The 19,395-nt window shown below is 39.9% G+C and overlaps 1 protein-coding gene across 1 annotated transcript in view; it reads left to right on the top strand.

Annotated features, from left to right (window-relative positions):
• Positions 1–2,863: 2,863 nt before the first annotated feature.
• ntn2 (netrin 2) overlaps positions 2,864–19,395 on the top strand; it is a 39,152-nt gene continuing 22,620 nt past the window's right edge. The window contains exons 1-2 of the mRNA XM_056450975.1: positions 2,864–3,042; positions 7,831–9,077. Of these exons, the coding sequence (XP_056306950.1) occupies positions 8,051–9,077 (1,027 nt within the window). The 5' untranslated portion in view covers positions 2,864–3,042; positions 7,831–8,050. The remainder of the gene's footprint in view (positions 3,043–7,830; positions 9,078–19,395) is intronic.

Raw genomic sequence — 19,395 nt, forward strand, 5'->3', positions numbered from 1 at the left:
TATTAAAACATGTTGTAAAAATTCATAATAATGACAAAAAATACTAATTTGTGCATCTCCTTACCTCCGGGTGCAGCTCCGGGGTAAGCATGACGGTAACACACGAACACTGTTATGTATGTCTTAAAACGTGCTTGTTTGTTGTAAAAATTTGTAACAATGACAAAAAAAATACTAATTTGTGCCGGGGTGTAGCTGTGGCTGGTGTATTCTGGGAAATTTTCATACCCCTTGGTTTCGAGTGTAGTCCTGAAAAATCTTCATTCGAAGGGGTATATACCCCTACCCCTTAGCCCTACACCTTTACGCTAAAGAGAATTGGGACACCCCTACCCCTTCACGGGTAAGGGGAAGAGCTAAGGGGTAGAATTGGGATTGGGCCTTACTGTGAATGCAAGTGCGAGCACGTACGTATAAATGATGAACAATGCACAAACCCCATTAACGCGATACAATTCACAATGACGGTGATAAAAAAAATCTCAGCATTTCATTAAAAGAATAGCTCTGTAAAATTCATACAAGACAAATATATGCTGAAAACGATAATAAATACACAACAACAGTATTAATAAATGCAGCACCACACTATATTTTGCGATCTGCTATTGGGTAAACTAGAGTGACACAACGTATTGTTACACAGATTCCACAAATCTCTCCAAATTCCTCACATTTGATATAAACCCGAAACAGTGTGTCTTCAAATCTTAAGGACTTTGTAAAAACTCATTCCCAGCCACTAGACTTTTCTGACAGGGTATATGAGTGTCGTCGAGTGTCAGAATGTTGTGGGACTGCTATACATGAGTTATTATTAGGGATTATAGATCACGAAATTTATCGGTTTTTATTTTAGCGTTTTTTTTAAGCATGACGGTAAAACACGAACGCTGTTATGTATGTCTTAAAACGTGCTTGTTTGTTGTAAAAATTTGTTGTAACAATGACAAAAAATACTAATTTGTGCCAGGTGTGCAACTGTGGCTGGTGTATTCTGGGAAATTTTCTTACCCCTTGGTTTCGAGTGTGGTCCTGAAAAATCTTCGTTCGAAGGGGTATATACCCCTACCCCTTAGCCCTACGCCTTCACGCTAAAGAGAATTTGGACACCCCTACCCCTTGCACAAAACAAAATGCACAAAACGAGGGGTAGGGGTAAGGGGAAGGGCTAGGGGGTGGTATAGAGATTGGGCCTTACTGTAAATGTAAGTGCGAGCATGTACGTATAAATCATGAACAATGCACAAACCCCATTAACGCGATACAATTCTTAATGACGTTGAGAAAAAAAATCTCAGCATTTCATTAAAAGAATAGCTCATATGACAAATGTATGCTGAAAACGATAATAAATACACAACAATAAATGCAGCACTACACTATATTTTGCGATCGGCTATTGGGTTAACTAGAGTGACGTAACGTATTGCTACACAGATTCCACAAATCTCTCCAGATTGTTCACATCTGATATAAACCTGAAAAAGTGTCTTAAATCTTAAGTAATTTAACATCACAAGTGTTCAATCTGTGCCCTTCTTCATATATTATTTGTATTTTATGTTGTTTACAACAGTGGTTCTCAAAGTGGGGGTCGGGACCCCCAGAGGGGTCGCGGGACAATGAAGGGGGGTCGCCTGGTGATTTCCAAAAACTTATTTATTTTTATTAAACCATAAGAATTACCATATTTATCCATAACCTACTAAAGAGAAAAAATAAGTCATTTATAGTTACTATATACTACATGGTTACCATATAGTTACTATAGTAGGTTATAGTTGCTAGTTCTATTGGATTGCGACCCCTGGGTAATTACATTATATTAAAGACACAGCAATAGCAGCAGATTGATTCTATAACACCAGGTTAAACTTTCTGGCACATTAACAGCACTGACATACATTAAAAAATTAATCAGGAATAGACTTGGGTCTATTGGTGTGTGTGTGCGCCATTGCATTATAACCACTGTATTTATAACCACCTCAGAGGATATTGGGGGTTGCGAGTCACTGGCATTATCATTTTGGGGGTCGCAGGCTGAAAAGTTTGGGAACCCCTGGTTTACAACATACTTGCACTTTCCATTACAGTACTTTACAATACTTTGCAAACTTATTTGTTTAAATCTGAGAGTAAATATTTTTACATATTTATTATAGGTTAAATATCTTACAGTTAATAAAAATGTTTACACATAAATATAAAATTTTTTACACTATTTTTTTGTACTTCTTACTGTTTGTACACTAGTAGGCCCAATTTATTTAGCTCGCCTAGGGTCCCTCAACCCTATGGGCTGGCACTGAATTAATGCATTCTGGAAATGAACCATGAGAATGATCCAGGAGTGATTCTAACATTCAGTTCATCTCGCTGAGAACATTTCATAAGAGTCTCAGTAAAAAACATCATAATTGTGTAGTTTGTCGCTCATGCTTTCTCAAGTCTTGCACACATGAGTGTTTTGTGCTGTTCTTGATGCGTGACGGCTTCATTGTAAGGCCATGGGAAGAGAATGATGTGGGAACAGCTGTGATGCGAGACCTGTAAACATCTGAGCCATTCATCGCTATACACTTCAGCACATAACATGTTCATGCATGTGAGCGTTTTATTGTTTTGATCGATACATTTCGCAGTCATGTATAGCCTGCTTTTACAGTCATTATTGGAGGGTCCGTTGCAAAAGAGGCCCGAGCGGAGAGCGCCGCATTGATATTCACATCACACACACGCACTGACAGGTCCTGAGAGAGGAGTTTTACTCTGGTTTCATGGTTCATTGCTCTTTGTAGTGCTGGAGAAGTGTGATTCGGCTCTGATACGCGCTAATGTCAAACTGTTTCTCATTAACTCTAAACAGCGAGCGGATCTCATCAGATTCCCTCCCGGCAGATCATATGTGTGTGGAGCTGCAGACTGAAGCATCAGGAGAGTTTGAGAGTATCGGGTTTTCTGCGTTCGCTGTCTGTCTGGATAATGGCACATAGGATGTGGAATGGACTGTGACCGCAGACTCCTCCAGCAGTAGAGGTAGTACACTTTCTTTGTTTTCAGACATGATCACTATCATCTTTCATAGAAATCTTAATTTGCAATCGATCTAGAGAAGCATCTGTGCATGGCAACGTTATATTAAATGTGCTCAGTCAAATTCCCGACGGCCCAAACTCCTGAGGAACCTCAGCATGTGTTACCAAGATAAAATTAACCCATCAAATAACATCTGCGGTGTGTTTCTGCTCTCCTAAAATGGCTGTTTTGGTTGAAATTAGGCTGCACAATACTAGGAAAATGCGTTATTTCTTATGATATAACATTCCCCTAGAAAAGGGCTATATTTATTAGCTATGGTTAGGTAAAAGATATTTTTCAGATCTAATACATTCAATTCAGACTAAAAAAACTGTGTCAAGCATTTATGAGTGAAAACCTCAGCAGATATTCTGACTCTGATTGGTTGTTGTCACTTTGCTCTATCTTTTCAGCTCCCAGCATTAGTGTTTATTTTCAGCTCTGGGTTCACCAATATTCACAGAACAACAACTACTGGTCGGCGCCAGTGGTTTAGTGGTTAGTGCGTCGACACATGCACTCTGGTGCTCATGGCGACCCGAGTTCGATTCCTGCCTCCTATGCCAATCCTACCCCTCTCTGCTCCCCATGCTTTCCTGTCAATACTCTATACTGTCCTGTCCATTAAAGGTGAAAACCCCGAAAAATTATTATAAAAAAAAAAACAGCAACTACTGGGGGGGCGGGACTAAACATACTAAAACCTCATCTGATTGGGCAAATTCAGTGTTGGGGAGGTTCCTTTAAAAGAGTAATTAGTTATAGTTACAGTGCATCCAGAAAGTATTCATAGTGCTTCACTTTTTCCACAGTTTTTTATGTTACAGCTCCACACAATACCCCATCATGACAATGTGAAAAAAAAGTTTTGAAACTGTTTTAAACAAATTTATTAAAACAAAAGGCTGAAAAATCACATGTACATCAGTATTGACAGCCTTTGGCGTGAGGCTCTAAATAGAGCTCAGGTACATTCTGTTTCCACGGATCATTCTTGAGATGTTTCAGCAGCTTCATTGGAGTTCACCTGTGGTCAATTCAGTGGATTGGACATGATTTTAAAAGGCATACAACTGTCTATATTATTTCCCAGGGTTGATAGTGCATGTCGAAGCATAAACCAAGCATGAAGACAAAGAAATTGTCTGTAGACCTCCGAGACAGGATTGTTTCGAGGCACAAGGCTGGGGAAAGTTACAGAAACATTTCTGCTGCTCTGAGAGTTCCAATGAGCACAGCGGCCTCCATCATCCGTAAGGGGAAGATGTTTGGAACCACCAGGACTCTTCCTAGAGCTGGCCGGCCATCTAAGCTGAGTGATCGGGGGAGAAGAGCCTTAGTCAAGGAGGTGATCAATAACCTGATGGTCACACTGTCTGTGCTCCAGTGTTCTTCTGTGGAGAGAGGTGAACCTTACAGAAGGACAACCATCTGTGCAGCAATCCACCAATCAGGCCTGTATGGTAGAGTGGCCAGACGGAAGTCACTCCCCGCCTGGAATTTGCCCAAAGGCATCTGAAGGACTCTCAGACCATAAGTAACTAAACTCTCTGGTCTGATGAGACTAAAACTGAACTCTTTGGAGTGAATGCCAGGCGTTACATTTGGAGAAAACCCGGCAGCGCTCATCACCAAGCTAATACCATCCCTACAGTGAAGTATGGTGGCGGCAGCATCATGTTGTGGGGATGTTTTTCAGCAGCAGGAACTGGAAGACTAGTCAGGATAGAGGGAAAGATGAACGCAGCAATATACAGAGACGTCCTGAATGAAAACCTGCTTCAGAGTGCTCTTGACCTCAGACTGGGGCGACGGTTCATCTTCCAGCAGGACAATCACCCAAAATATCAATGAAGTGGCTTCACAACAACTGGGTGATTGTCCTTGAGTGGCCCAGCCAGAGCCCAGAACTAAATCCTATTGAACATCTCTGGAGAGATCTGAAAATGGCTGTACACCATCGCTTTCCATCCAACCTGATAGAGCTTGAGAGGTACTGCAAAGAGAAATAGGCCAAAATTCCCAAAGACAGGTGTGCCAAGCTTGTGGCATCATATTCAGAAAGACTTGAGGCTGTAATTGCTGCCAAAGGTGCATCAACAAATTATTGAGCAAAGGCTGTTAATACTGATGTACATGTGATTTTTTAGCTTTTCACATTATCATTATGGGGTATTGTGAGTAGAATGTTGAGGAAATAAATTAATTTTATCCATTATGGAAGAAGGCTGTAACATAAAAAAATGTGGAAAAAGTGAAGTGTATATATTGTAAAAAGGGGAAAAACAATAAATCGTTGTATGAATGCTGTAATGTTTAAATAATTTTCAATTAAAAACGCGGGATGGTCATGTGACCTTCAGGAAGAACCAGGGAAGAACACAGCATCTCATTTTTCACAGGACACGCTCTCTGTTCTCGCAGTCTCCCGAGTTCGTTCTTCCAAGTTAACTTGGCAAGACCGGTTTCCAGAAGAACCCAGCCACACATTAGAGTCTGTTCTAGATATTTGAACAGCCTAGCAACTACATAGCAACACACTGAAATCCAATTAGAACACCTGTGTAACTGCATATTGATCCGAGTAGCACCAAGGAAGCAAATTTGACAAATGATTGCTAACATTTAGGAAATTTACAATGTTTTATATGCAACACAGCGATGACTTTGAGTGAAGTATTTAACTAAATGTTCTGTGTTTGGATGAGGTTTTTAATTATATATATATAAGTCAGAAATTATTAGTCCCCTGTTTATTTTTCCCCCCATTTCTGTTAAACGGAGAGAAGACATTTCTAAACAAAATAATTGTATTAAATCTGATATCTAATATCTAATATCTAATTTATTTTATCTTTGTCATGATGACAGTAAATAATATTTGACTAGATATTTTTTAAGACACTTCTATACAGATTAAAGTGACATATAAAGGCTTAACTAGGTTAATTAGGTTAACTAGGCAGGTTAGGGTAATTAGGCAAGTTATTGTCTAATGATGGTTTGTTCTGTAGACTATTGAAAAAATATAGCTTAAAGAGGATAATAATTAAAATTTTTAATGCCACTAATAAATAAAAAAAATTAATGTCACTTTAAGCTGTATAGAAGTGTCTTCAAAATATCTAGTTAAAAATTATTTACTCCCATCATGACAAAGATAAAATAAATCAGTTATTAGAAATGAGTTATGAAAACTATTATGTTTAGAAATGTGTTGAAAAAATCTCTTCGTTAAACAGAAAAAACAGGGGGGCTAATAATTCAGAGGGGCTAATAATTTGACTTCAACTGTATGTTACGATAGAAACATGGCGCATGTCAATCAATTGGGTGGGGAAACCGCACTTCTACATGACGTTGCAGTGGGCCTCGAAATCACTGGGATTTGGGTACAATTTTAACGTCAGGAAATAAAAAAAGAGACTTGTTTTTATATCACTCCAACATGACAGTGGACACACTATACCTACACACAGTTCTGTCCAAACAGCCTACAATAGATGGTTTTCATCATAGGTGCCCTTTAAATAAAAAAACTGGCTAAGATCAACATTATTAGCCCCTTTAATAATGTTTGTTTTCAGTTTGTTACAGAACAAATCACACTCTCAAAAAAAGGTACACGGTTGTACAAATAATGCACCTTCAGGAAAAGTTTTTTGTACCTTTTGTACTTTTTTGTAAAAGTTGTACCTTATATGGTACAGAAAAGACCTCTTATGATACTGTTCTGTACCTTTTATGGTACAACTGAAGTGAAGGTACACAATTGTGCTCATAAAAATTGTACATACGTAAGTGTTGAACAACTACTTTATTACAATATCTATGAAATGAATATTACTGGATAGGCAAAGTGATTTTATGGATAATTTCCATATTAAAACAAGAATCATCATTTAAAAGCATACGTTTAAAGAAACTCATAAACATTAATTATTAATTTCTATAATACAAAACAACTGGTAAAGCATAAAACTATAGGTATTGTAAATTAAACATTTAAAGCATTTTAAATAAATGTTTGGTAAGCATTTTTGACACTGTTATGGTAGAAAGTGTCTTGTCACTGTGGTGCTACCTTCATGGATCACATTTGTATAATTGATGAAGGGACAATATTGTATCTGCTGGTTTTAAAACCAAAGGTACATTTTGGTCTCCCATGGTACAAATCATGTCCTTAAAGGTACAAACTGCAATGGTACAAATATGTTTCTTTGTCTTAAGGTACAATTCTGTTGCATGAAAAGGTGCTGCCCCAGTGACAAGGGTTTGACCTTCCTTGGTACAACATTGTACCATTTTTTTCTGAGAGTGCATTGTTGCCCAATGACTTGCATAATTAACCTAATTAAATGTCACTTTAAGCTCAGTACTAGTGTCTTGCAAAATATCATGTCAAATATTATGTACTTCAATGATGGCAGATATAAAAGAAATCAGTTATTAAAACTATTATGTTTAGAAATGTGTTGAAAAAATCCTCTCTTAAACAACACTTAAAATATATATACAAAATTTCCCAAGAGGACTAATAGTTTGATCTTCAACTGTAAATATATATATAATTCTATAAAGGTCTGATAACATTTATTTATATATATTTTTTTGCAAAGCCATGTTTTTTTTGGACTTGAAGTACCTCTCTGAAGTACCTTAGAGAGCTGCAAAAATCTCATGGTGTATGAATATGGTTGATTTACTTTGATTTATTGACAATTTGTGCCTTTCCATTTCCAGACGCACACTGCCGAGGGTCGATTTCGGGAAAGTCGTCTATCTCCAAGACATTTTTCTGGCTGGATTGTCTTTTCCTGCGCATACGCCTGCACATACGCCAGACTGTGACAGTCTAAGGAGACTCCACAACCATATTTGTTTATTTGGCTTCCCTTCTCTCTCTGCCATCCATCTGCATACGTTCCTCCCCATCACATCCATCATCCGCTCCCGTGACACCATGTGGAGATTTCAGACTTTGCTTTCTATGCTCACTGTGTTCCAAGCCTCCAGCCACAGCCCTAATCCATTCAGCGGGCCTCAAGTGACTCCAACAGACCCCTGTTATGAAGAGACGGGTACTGCCCGCCGGTGCATCCCAGAGTTCATAAACGCAGCATTTGGGCAGGAGGTCAGTGTGTCGAGTGTTTGTGGCCGACCAGTTTCTAGATCATGTAGTTTAGTAGAGCGTGACGACCGTCCCGCCGTTCGCACATGCCAAATCTGTGATGCGTCCGATCCCCGCAATGCCCATCCCGCCAGCTACCTCACTGACCTCAACTCTGCCCATAATCTCACCTGCTGGCAGTCGGAGAACCTGCAGAGCTCGCCGCTCAACGTAACGCTCACATTATCCCTCGGGAAGAAGTTTGAGATCACTTATGTGAGCCTTCAGTTTTGCTCGCCGCGTCCTGAATCGTTGGCCATATATAAAAGCATGGACTACGGGCGCACTTGGACTCCTTACCAGTTCTACTCGTCTCAGTGCCGTCGCATGTATAACCGACCCAACAAAGCGGCGATCACTAAACAGAACGAGCAGGAGGCTTTATGCACGGACGGACACACTGATCTCTACCCACTGTCTGGAGGTCTCATTGCGTTTAGTACGCTGGATGGGCGTCCATCAGGAAAGGACTTCGACTCGAGTCCTGTGCTGCAGGATTGGGTGACGGTCACTGATATTCGGGTGGTCTTCAGTCGCCCGCAGCACACTAGGGCGCTGCCCATGTCAGGACGTGAAAGTGAAGATGCTCTCGGTGCACCTGGAAGCTTGCCGACGTATTATTACGCAGTTGGTGACTTCCAAGTAGGCGGGAGGTGTAAATGCAATGGCCACGCCTCCAGGTGTGTGCGGGAGAAGGACGGGAAGCTGCTGTGTGAATGCAAACACAACACTGAGGGTCCGGAGTGTGATCGATGTAAGCCGTTTCATTATGACCGACCCTGGCAGCGGGCGACGGCGAAAGAGGCCAACGAGTGCTTACGTAAGTCACGAAATTTATTCTTTATGACGTACACTTGAAATCTAAACTAACCCTATTGATTTTGTAAGCTCACACTGCTAGTTTTGTGCTGAACAATTTATCTGTGTATGTCAGCAAGAACAAAAAAGTTTTGCCCTTTTTTTTAATCAAAACTTCCTGTTTTCGGTTAAATTCTCAGATTAGGGCTGTCTGAGGTAGTGGGCGTGGCTAACATAATTATTTTTTTTAATATATTTAACTTTTTTTGTACTATGGAAGTCAATGGTTACCTGATTTCAACATTCTTCAAAATATCTTCTTTTGTGTTGAACAGAAGGAAGAAACTCCTTAAGGTTTGGAGTGACTTGAGGGTGAATAAATAGAGTAAAAGAACATTTTGTGGTGAACTAATCCTTTAATACCAGGTGTAAATAGCTCATGTGATCAAGACAACATTATCATACATTAGTGTGAACATTAATACATTACATTTAATAGCTGTTGCACTGTAAAATAATCATCCTGCCTTAAATATTTCAGTTGAATCAAACTAACTATCTAGTCATGTCAATTTAAATCAGTCGAACTGACTAAAATATTACATTAAACTTTGTATAGCTAGAGAAAGTAAGTTGTAACCTGATGCTCTTAATTAAGTTAAAGTTACATAAAATCATTTGTTGTCATGACTTTTTGTCATATCATTTTTGCGTTGCATTGCTAAACTCTTAATTCATTTATAATGCATTGATTTCAGTAAAAACAATACCTTTTTGATTATCTAATGAAGTGATTCTCTGAAGTAAGTTTAATTGTATATTAGATTTAATCAATCCAGGCTCATTGTGGATACGTACCCTGGTCTACATTTCTGGAAAGTGCCAAATACATCCCGGGAGGTACGTTTTTTTGCAGTTTTTGTTTTCACAAATTCACAAGAGGCCGCTGTGTACGCTTTTAACGATTTCAAACTTTTCTCATGAGTGCCATTCGCACCTGCTGTTCTCGCGTAAATCCACCAGAGGTTACTGTCGACTGACTGACCAACTGATAACCCCACCCACCCCCTTTCCTAAACCCAATTGATAGTGTTTTTTAAAACCCACTGACACTATCACCCCCTTCTCGAAACACTACCGATAGTGTTTTCAGTAGCAATCCAGAAAAAGAAAAGCCGCAGCCGTCTGATTTTTACCACGTTTTCCGATTTTACCACATTCTCACCCTGTTATTTACTTGTTTATTTTATTATTCGGCCCTTGTTTTTTCTTACTCACTATCTGAAACTGTTCTTCGCATGACTCAAACCCTGTCGTTGCAGTCAACTCCGCTCTGTGTCTCAAGTCCGCCAATATACATGGCGAGCCATCATACCGCCTCATAGCGCCTCTGGCAACATAGTTCGCGCTCTCCAGAAATGTATGCAGGGGTCATACCTGCAATAAACATTAAAGAGCTGATCCTCCCTATACGCAACCCATACCCCTGAACCACCAGGGGACACCCCTTTGCACTTAAATGTGAATCTGTTCTCTGCGTTCGTTTTATTTAGGTCCTTTCTTTTTCATTATAGGCGCCTCTCCTGTGCAATCCTCAAAACAATTCAATTCATTTCACCTTTATTTGTATAGCACTTTTACAATGTAGATTGTGTCAAAGCAGCTTCACATAAAAGGTCACAGTAAATTGGAACAGTGTAGTTGAGTTTTTAGCGTTTAAGTTCAGTTGAGCTCAGTTCAGTGTGGTTTAATAATCACTACTGAGAGTCCAAACACTGAAGAGCAAATCCAACGATGCGCAGCTCTACAGATCCCGAACCATGCAAGCCAGTGGCGACAGCGGAGAGGGAAAAAAAACTTCACTAATGGCGAAAGTGAAGAAAAAAAACCTTGAGAGAAACCAGGCTCAGTTGGGCACGAGCATTTTAATTTCTCCGCTGGCCAAACGTCTTGTGCAGAGCTGCAGTCTCAGCGGCGGAGGCTGGAAGCTGGCCTCAGCGAAGACTCGTCTGTCTCTGGAGCGTCACAGGAATCAGTCTCGTGTTCTCCACTCCTCCATGACCATCGCAGTAGCTGCTCAGGATACGGCCTGGTCCAGGATATGGAAACCTTGGGATCATCTCGTCGTTGGTCTTGGATCGAATCAGTGACTCTGCATAGTCTGAGGGCCTCGGGAAGAGTATCCCCAGGTGGAAATGGAGAATAAAGAGAATAATTAGCATAGCTGATGTTCATAGTGTATATAAACAAGATGCAGAACCTGTGTGGAAGCCCGCTAAGTGGTGCACTGAGTGTATGCTTTACTGAACAGAGGTCTTTAATCTAGTTTTGAATTGGGAGAGTGTGTCTGAGCCTCGGACGTTATCAGGAAGGCTATTCCAGAGTTTAGGAGCCATAAATGAGAAGGCTCGACCTCCTTTACTCGACTTTGCTGTTCTAGGTACTACCAGAAGCCCTGAGTTTTGAGATCTTAAAGAGCGAGTTGGATTGTAGCGAGACAGAAGGTTGGTTAGATAAACAGGAGCTAGATTATTTAAAGCTTTATATGTAAGAAGCAATATTTTAAATTCAATACGAAACTTAACAGGCAGCCAGTGTAAGGAGGATAAAATTGTCATGTATCAGTCATGTATCAGTGTGTGACTGTTAGATGCGCTCCATAGTGATAAACCAGACGCTGTTTCCCAAACGGAATCTGTACACACGATTTGAAATGGAACAAAAGTCTGTGTTTTGGGTGCGTGTTTGAATAGACATCTACACATAATTAATAATAATAACATCTAAAGATGTCGGTCTTGGTGGGGTTTTTTCTCCTAAATGAGCATAACATTTAGGAAAGCAATCAAATGCTTTCATTATAACGTTAGATGTGTGCAGTTTTAAAGTGATGGGGGTTATGGTGGGCATATCCCTTATTTTCACATCCCAATGTTAATTCTGAGATTGCCTTTTTTTAATGCGAAATAAAAATAAGCCAAAATAAGTCATTTAAAGCAGTGTAATTATGCTGTCTAGATAGGCGGCTCAATGCACATTTCAACAGAGCTTCAGTGTGGTGTTACGCAAGCATCACCTGGCAGAAACGTGAAGGTTAATTCTCATGGCATCTCACGTCTGAACTTGATTTATTGAACTTGGATCTCTTTAGCTGTATCTGTATTAATTCTGGACACATTCCACTGAACACATACAGACTGACACACGAGTGCGAGACGGAGATCTGTGTTTGTGTATGTCTGTCTTACAGTATGTTAATCTTTACATAAACTCTCCTCTTAGGACGTGTCTGAACAGCCCACATTACTGACAGCAGCGTCAGAGCTGTTTCGCGCCTCTCGGGAACGCAACGTTTATTTATTTTGGCGTCCATATTAACAGTGATTTACGCTGTGCAGTGCAGTGGTGTGAAGCAGAAATGCAGGACACTGAACACTTTAGGAGAATGTTAATGCGACATCAGTGTGCTCAAATCAGTGTATACTTTGTGCAGAGATAATTATGGTGCTGTTGTAAAAAAAGTGTGCTTAAAAAAACACATTTTCAGCCCTCTAAAACACTGTTGTGTAATTAAAAATACAAAAATGTATTGATAAACCTTTATAATTCATTTCAATTTAATCAAGGATTCCAAAAGGCGACTATCGGTGATATAAATCTAAGTAAATCAAGATCATTTGTACAGCAGATTATTGGTTAAGTAGTAACATTAAAATGTTTAGTATATGAAAATCTATGCACAAAACTAGTGGGGAAAATACATTTTGAACACGTCACCATTTTCCTCAGAAAACGTATTTCTAAAGGGGCCGTTGACTTGAAATCTCCACCAGAAGATAACCAAAGATAACATTATTAATTAGTTTGCAAATGAAGTTATGTGTAATAAAATGAAATGACGCAGGAAAAAAGTATTGAACACATGAAGAAAGGAAGGTGTAGTTCGGCAGTGAAAGCCCAGACAGCAGCTGAAATCTCTCAGTAGTTCTTCAGCAACCCTCTGCCCTTCTTCTGTGTAAATGAATATCAGCTGCTTCAGTCCAGCATCTACATTAGCAGGAGGATGAAGATGAAACCAGGATGGACATTTCAGCAAGACAATGATCCAAAACACAGCCAAGGAAACACTCAAATGCTTTCAGAGAAAGAAAATCAAGCTGTAGAATGGCCCAGCCAATCACCTGACTCAAACCCAATAAAAAATACAAATTAAATACAAAATTAAATTTACTGAAAGCTTATTTATCATCAATATTTTACTCAATGAAGTAGTTTTTATATTTTTATATACAGTTTTATTGCATTGGAACACATTTTATTAGCAACATTTGTAATTTAAAAAACTGTTACTTATTTCCTATTGCTTATTTTGTAAAACATTTGTTTAATAAGAAAACAAATCAAGTAGAAACTATAATTTATGTTTAATTATGTATTATTATGTATTGAATTATTTAATCTTATACTTGTGTGATGGGTTTATATGATTGCGGTCACTCTAGAGTTTGAGCATGCAAAATTCTGTCGTACAGCGCTGTGAAAAGGGGCGGGATTAAACGAGATGACATTGAAAAAAGCAAGCGATTGGTCTATATTTTAATTTCTGTACAGAAAGGTCATGCTTTGATCTTGGATTCATAACTGCCAACACTCTCGTTTTTCCCGGGAATCTCCCGTACTTCAGACCCATCTCCCACCACCCTCCTACTTTGTTGTTTCTCCCAGAAAACTCCTGTAATTTCAACTCCCCACCCCCCGGTCCTCAGCTTTTTGGTACAGTTTGTAACACCCTCAGGTTGCCAACTTAGCATCCGATCACCGGCAGCGGCCACCTGCAAAACGGTGCATAGTACAGTTACTAACCCAGTAACTGCGTAACTTGTCGCATGAGCTTAGATTTCCAGTCTGCTGCATGCATATGATTGGAAGTCTATGGGGCAAAAAGTGCAGTGTGATTGTGGCTTTACACTTATACAGATCATGTCATACCATGTTTTTTGGCACTTTTTGAAGTATCTTCCTCTTTATAAAAATACTATGGTGTTTATACTCTTTATGTACCCTAGTAATATTCCCTGACACCATCAATGCCTAAATCTATCTACTGCAGGGATACTCAACCAGTGGGCTTAAGGAGATAGCTTAAAATGAACTCTCAATATTATGCTATAATTTTTGGATTTCATTAATAATGTGCTATATTAAAATGATCAAAGTAACTCACTTTCTCCTGTTCTCTGATTGATTACTTCAAACTCCTGATCTCATCTGCACCTAGTACATGCAAGCCTCTTCATTCACAAAGTATGCGGGAAGTGAAAGTGAAACTCTCTCTTTGTGTATTTTTGTGTGAACTATTTAATATATCCGCATAGTTGTCCAAAATAATGTGTTGTTAGTGTTTTATAATGTGCCCATATAGGAGGATCTAGCGAGGCTCAATGGTGTTTCTGTCATAAAATGTAAAATAAACTTGCATATGAGCTGGAGACGCGCTCTGGCTCTGTTCCTGTCAGCGATCTCCCATTAATATCCAGCTGCAAACTCAACCGTCATCAGATCAACACATTTCAACAGATTTAGGGTGTTTTACTGTATTTTACATTTGTCTGTATATTTGTGAATAGTAGATATTTAACAGTAGATATTCAGTCAGTCCAGTTTAAAGCAGAAGCTGGTCTTATATATATATATATATATATATATATATATATATATATATATATATATATATATATATATATATATATATATATATATATATACAGTTGAAGTCAGAATTATAAACCCCCCCCCCTTTGATTTTTTTCTTTTCTTTTTAAAAAATTTCCCAAATTATGTTTAACAGAGCAAGGAAACTTTCACAGTATGTCTGATAATATTTTTTCTTCTGGAGAAAGTCTTATTTGTTTTATTTCGGCTAGAACAAAAATCAGTTTTGAATTTTTTATGTTATGAGTAAGTGTTATTATGTTACTATGGTGTTAGGAGGCTGTTGTTAGTGTGTTGCAATGGGGTTGCTAGGGGGTTATGAGTTGCTGTAATATGTTAAAATGAGGTTGCTATGGTATTATGAGCTGTTGTTTAGTGTGTTACTTTGCAGTTGCTAAGGTGTTTTGAGGGGCTGTTGGTGTGTTACTGTGTGGTTGCTGGGGTGTTATGAACTGTTGTTTAGTGCATTGCTGTTTGGTTGTTAGGGTGTTATGTGTGGCTGTTAGTAAGTTACTATGTGGTTACTGTGGTGTTAGGAGGCTGTTGTTAGTGTGTTGCTATGAGGTTGCTAGGGTGTTATGAGGGGCTGTTGGTGTGTTACTATGTGGTTACCAGGGTTTTAGGAGCTGTTGTTGATTCTTTGCTATGTGGTTGCTGGGGTGTTATGAGCTGTTGTTTAGTGTTGCTATGAGGTTACTAGGGTGTTATGAGCTGTTGTTTAGTATGTTGCTTTGCAGTTGCTAAGGTGTTATGAGGGGCTGTTAGTGTGTTGCCAGGATGTTATGAGGGACTGTTACCATGTTTCTATGCGGTTGCTAGGGTTTTAGGAGCTGTTGATAGTGTGTTGTTCTGCAGTTGCTAGGCTGATATGAGGCATTGTAGGTGTGTTGCTATGGGGTTACTAGAGTGTTGTCAGTGCTTTGCTGTGTAGTTAAAGTAGATAATCTACTTGATGTTTCATGTATTTTAATAAACACACTAGTTTGTAATGTGAGTAGTCGGAGTGTTTTCTGCCATTTCGCATTCCAAGTCATTTCTCCTATAGGCAACTGAATTGGATTTGCTAAAACATTTGCAGTAAGGAGCGCACTTCCGCATTTCAGAATAAGCTCAATCGTTTTCTTTTCTAAAATGAAAGTCAGAAATGCATTCGCGGCTCTGTGAGTTTTCTATTTGTGCCTCCTCTCACCTCTCCGCTCTTGCCATCTGCTGTGGTTTGGTGGCCCCGTCTCTGAATGACCCCCAGTACACGCTCCACTCGCTCGTTTTCTCGCCTCGACACACGCCAAGGACTCCTGCCGATTTTGTGCCCGACCTGGCAGTGGTTCAGTGTGATCTCGTTAAAATCATCCCCCCGTTCAGCTGAGAGAACAAGGACAAAGAGATTAGCAGAGTTATAACAGACTAATGAGTGGCGGACCGCAAGCAGAGAGGCTGACGGTTGAATTAAACACAGCTACTTTCTTTACATTTTCTGTTGAAAGTGCGCCCTTCAAAACTTGACGATGCTAGAGAGTGTTGTTGTTGTTGCTATAGGGTTGCTGGGGTGTTCTGGATGGATGTTAGTGTATTGCTATGCCATTTCTGGGCTTTTTAAAACTAATGATAGTGTTTTGCTACAGTGCGTGGTTGCTAGGGTGTCATGGGGGCTGTTAGTGTGATGCTATGTGGTTGCTAGCGTGTTATGAGTTGTTAATGTGTTGCTATGTGGTTGCTGGGATGTTATGAGCTGTTGTTAATGTGTTAGTTTTGTTAGTGGCTGTTTGATTGTTATTATGTGGTTGCTATATGGTTGTTATACGCTGTTGTTACAGTAGTGTGTTGCTATGTGGTTGCTAGGGTTTCATGTGAGACTGTTTGTGTGTTGTTATGTGGTGGTACTATGGTGTAAACTAAGAGGCTGTGTTAGTGTGTTGCTATGCGGTTGCTGGGATGTTATGAGCTGTTGTTTAGTGCATTGCTATGTAAGTGCTAGAGTGCTAGAGAGTGTTGTTGTTGTTGCTATAGGGATGCTAGGGAGTTCTGGCTGGATGTTAGTGTATTGCTAAGTCATTGCTGGACTTTTATGAGCTGGTGATAGTGTGTTGCTACAGTACATGGTTGCTAGGGTGTCATGAGGGGCTGTTAGTGTGCTGCAATGTGGTTGCTAGGGTGTTATGAGCTGTTGTTACTGTGTTGCTATGCGGTTGCAAGGGTTTTATGAGAAGCTGTTAGTGTGTTATAATGTGGTGGTACTATGGTGTAAACTAAGAGGTTGTGTTAGTGTGTTGCTATGCGGTTACTATGGTCTAAAGAGGCCATTGTTAGTGTGTTGCTATGCAGTTGCTGGAATGTCATAAGGGGTTGTTAGTGTGTTACTATGTGGTGGTACTATGGTGTAAACTAAGAGGCCATGTCCGTGTGCTGCTATGTGGTTGCTAGGGTGTTATGAGTGGCTGTCAATATGTTAGTATGTGGTTACTATGGTGTTAGGTGGTGTTGTTAGTGTGTTGCTAGGGTGTTGCTTGGGTGTTATGAGCTGTTGTTTAGTGTGTTGCTATGAGATTGCTAAGGTTTTATGAGTGGTTGTTTGTGTGTTGGGGTGTTAGGAGCTGTTGCTAGTGCTTTGCTATGTGGTTGCTAGGGAGTTATAAGTGGCTGTTATTATGTTACTATGTCGTTACTATGGTGTAAAGAGGTTGTTGTTAATGTGTTGCTAGGGTGTTATGTGCTGTTGTTAGAGTGTTGTTATGTGGTTGCTACGGTGTTGAGTGGCTGTCAGCATGTTAGTATGTGGTTACTATGATGTCAGGAGGCTGTTGTTAGTGTGTTACTATGCGGTTACTAGGGTGGTATGAGCTGTTGTTTAGTGTGTTGCTATGGGTTTGCTAAGGTGTTATGAGTGGTAGTTAGTGTGTTACTATGCAGTTACTAGGGCGTTATGAGTTGTTGTGTAGTATGTTGCTATGGGGTTGCTAAAGTGTTATGAGTGGTTGTCAGTGTGTTGCTATGCAGTTGCTGGGGTGTTAGGAGCTGTTGTTAGTGCACTGTTAAGCAGGTCGCACACCGGAAGCGCCGCTCGGTAGACAGACCAGATGCGGACATTCACACGATATTTAACATGAAACTAATCAGATGGCGCTCTGTGGCGCGGCAGAGAAATGAACAGTGTCATGAGTCGTGGCTGGGTGCCGTTCTGAACAGAGTTCTGAAATGTATGGCGCTGTTAGTGTGTTATGTGGTTGCTAGTGTGTTATAAGTGGCTGTCACTATGTTATTATGTGGTTACTATGGCGTTATGTGGTTGTTGTTAGTATGTTGCTATGAGGTTGCTAGGGTGTTATGAGCTGTTGTTTAGTGTGTTGCTATACTGTTGCTAGGGTTTTATGTGGGGATGTCGCTGTGTTGCTATGAGGTTACTACAGTGTTATGAGCTTTGCTGTTTGGTTAAATTAGATTGATTCACATAGGAATTTAAATAGTCCAGGAAATAGTATACATTGTGCCACCAAACAGGCAGTAGAAGTCGAAAGTATAGATATTTATGTTAAAGGGCACATAGTTTACCTCTTTTTTATGATTTAATATTAATATTCTGGTTCTTCTGAGTGTGCCAGTTTAGGTTCAGTTTAAAACACAATTCAGATTGTTTTATTATAATGTGTTAAAAAGTGTCATGTTGGGGGCGTGTCCACAGCTCGCTGATTTATGGGTGTGTTGCTTCACATGTAGATTAGTTTCGGCTTCCCGCCAACGTTACAAGGGGGCGGGGCCATGAGCTCACCCGCTCTGCGTTTGCAACAGAGTCTGACAGGAAGACTGCGAGAACGAGCTGGAGTTAGAGGTACAGCATTCAGTCGTACATGTACGATTCGGACACAGACCAAGCAGAGAGTATAAAATCATATGTGTCTTTGTACAGTTTTACAGCCAACTGTATGCTAGTCTTAAGTGCCGAGCTTGTACACAGAAACTAATAACCACGCACACTGAATTAACATTGACTGAGGCACCAGATGTGCCGCTCGAAGCCGCAACACGGCACACCAGACACTCTCTATGGCGCGGCAGAAACATGAAGTGTCCCGAATCGTTGCGCCACGCATTTTTGAATTCTAAACATAGGTTTCTGCAGCACTTGAGTGTACCCTGATAGAAACCTATGTTTAGAATTCTACAACGCATGCTATTTAAGATCACAGGGAGCTTCTGGGATCGCGAGAAATGCAAACGGCTGAAGTATAAGGTAGACTCAATGAGAAGTACACATGTTTGCAAACCTACCTAAAGATACAACCAATAATTCCGATTAGAGCGATAATATGAAGAATATTGCTCTTGTGTTGAGCCCAATGAGCCTTGCATCTAAAAAATAGAGCTAGCGTGTTCCTTTAGTGATATCGCTTTGACTCATGCTGAAAATGGCGGACGTGAATTAACAAACTGAGGATATGATGACGTGCCTGTCAATCAATATTGGTGGGCGGGGGGACCGCTCTCCTACGTAAAGTTGCGGTCGGTTTAAAAACTGCTCCAATTGGTTCACCGTTTTTATGTTGTTAAATTGAAAAAAAAGCACTGGGTGTGTTTATATCACCCCAATATGACAGTCTATACACCATACATGCACATATGTCTGTCCAAACAGC

This window comes from Danio aesculapii, chromosome 24, assembly GCF_903798145.1.
Source record: "Danio aesculapii chromosome 24, fDanAes4.1, whole genome shotgun sequence".
Taxonomy (NCBI): domain Eukaryota; kingdom Metazoa; phylum Chordata; class Actinopteri; order Cypriniformes; family Danionidae; genus Danio; species Danio aesculapii.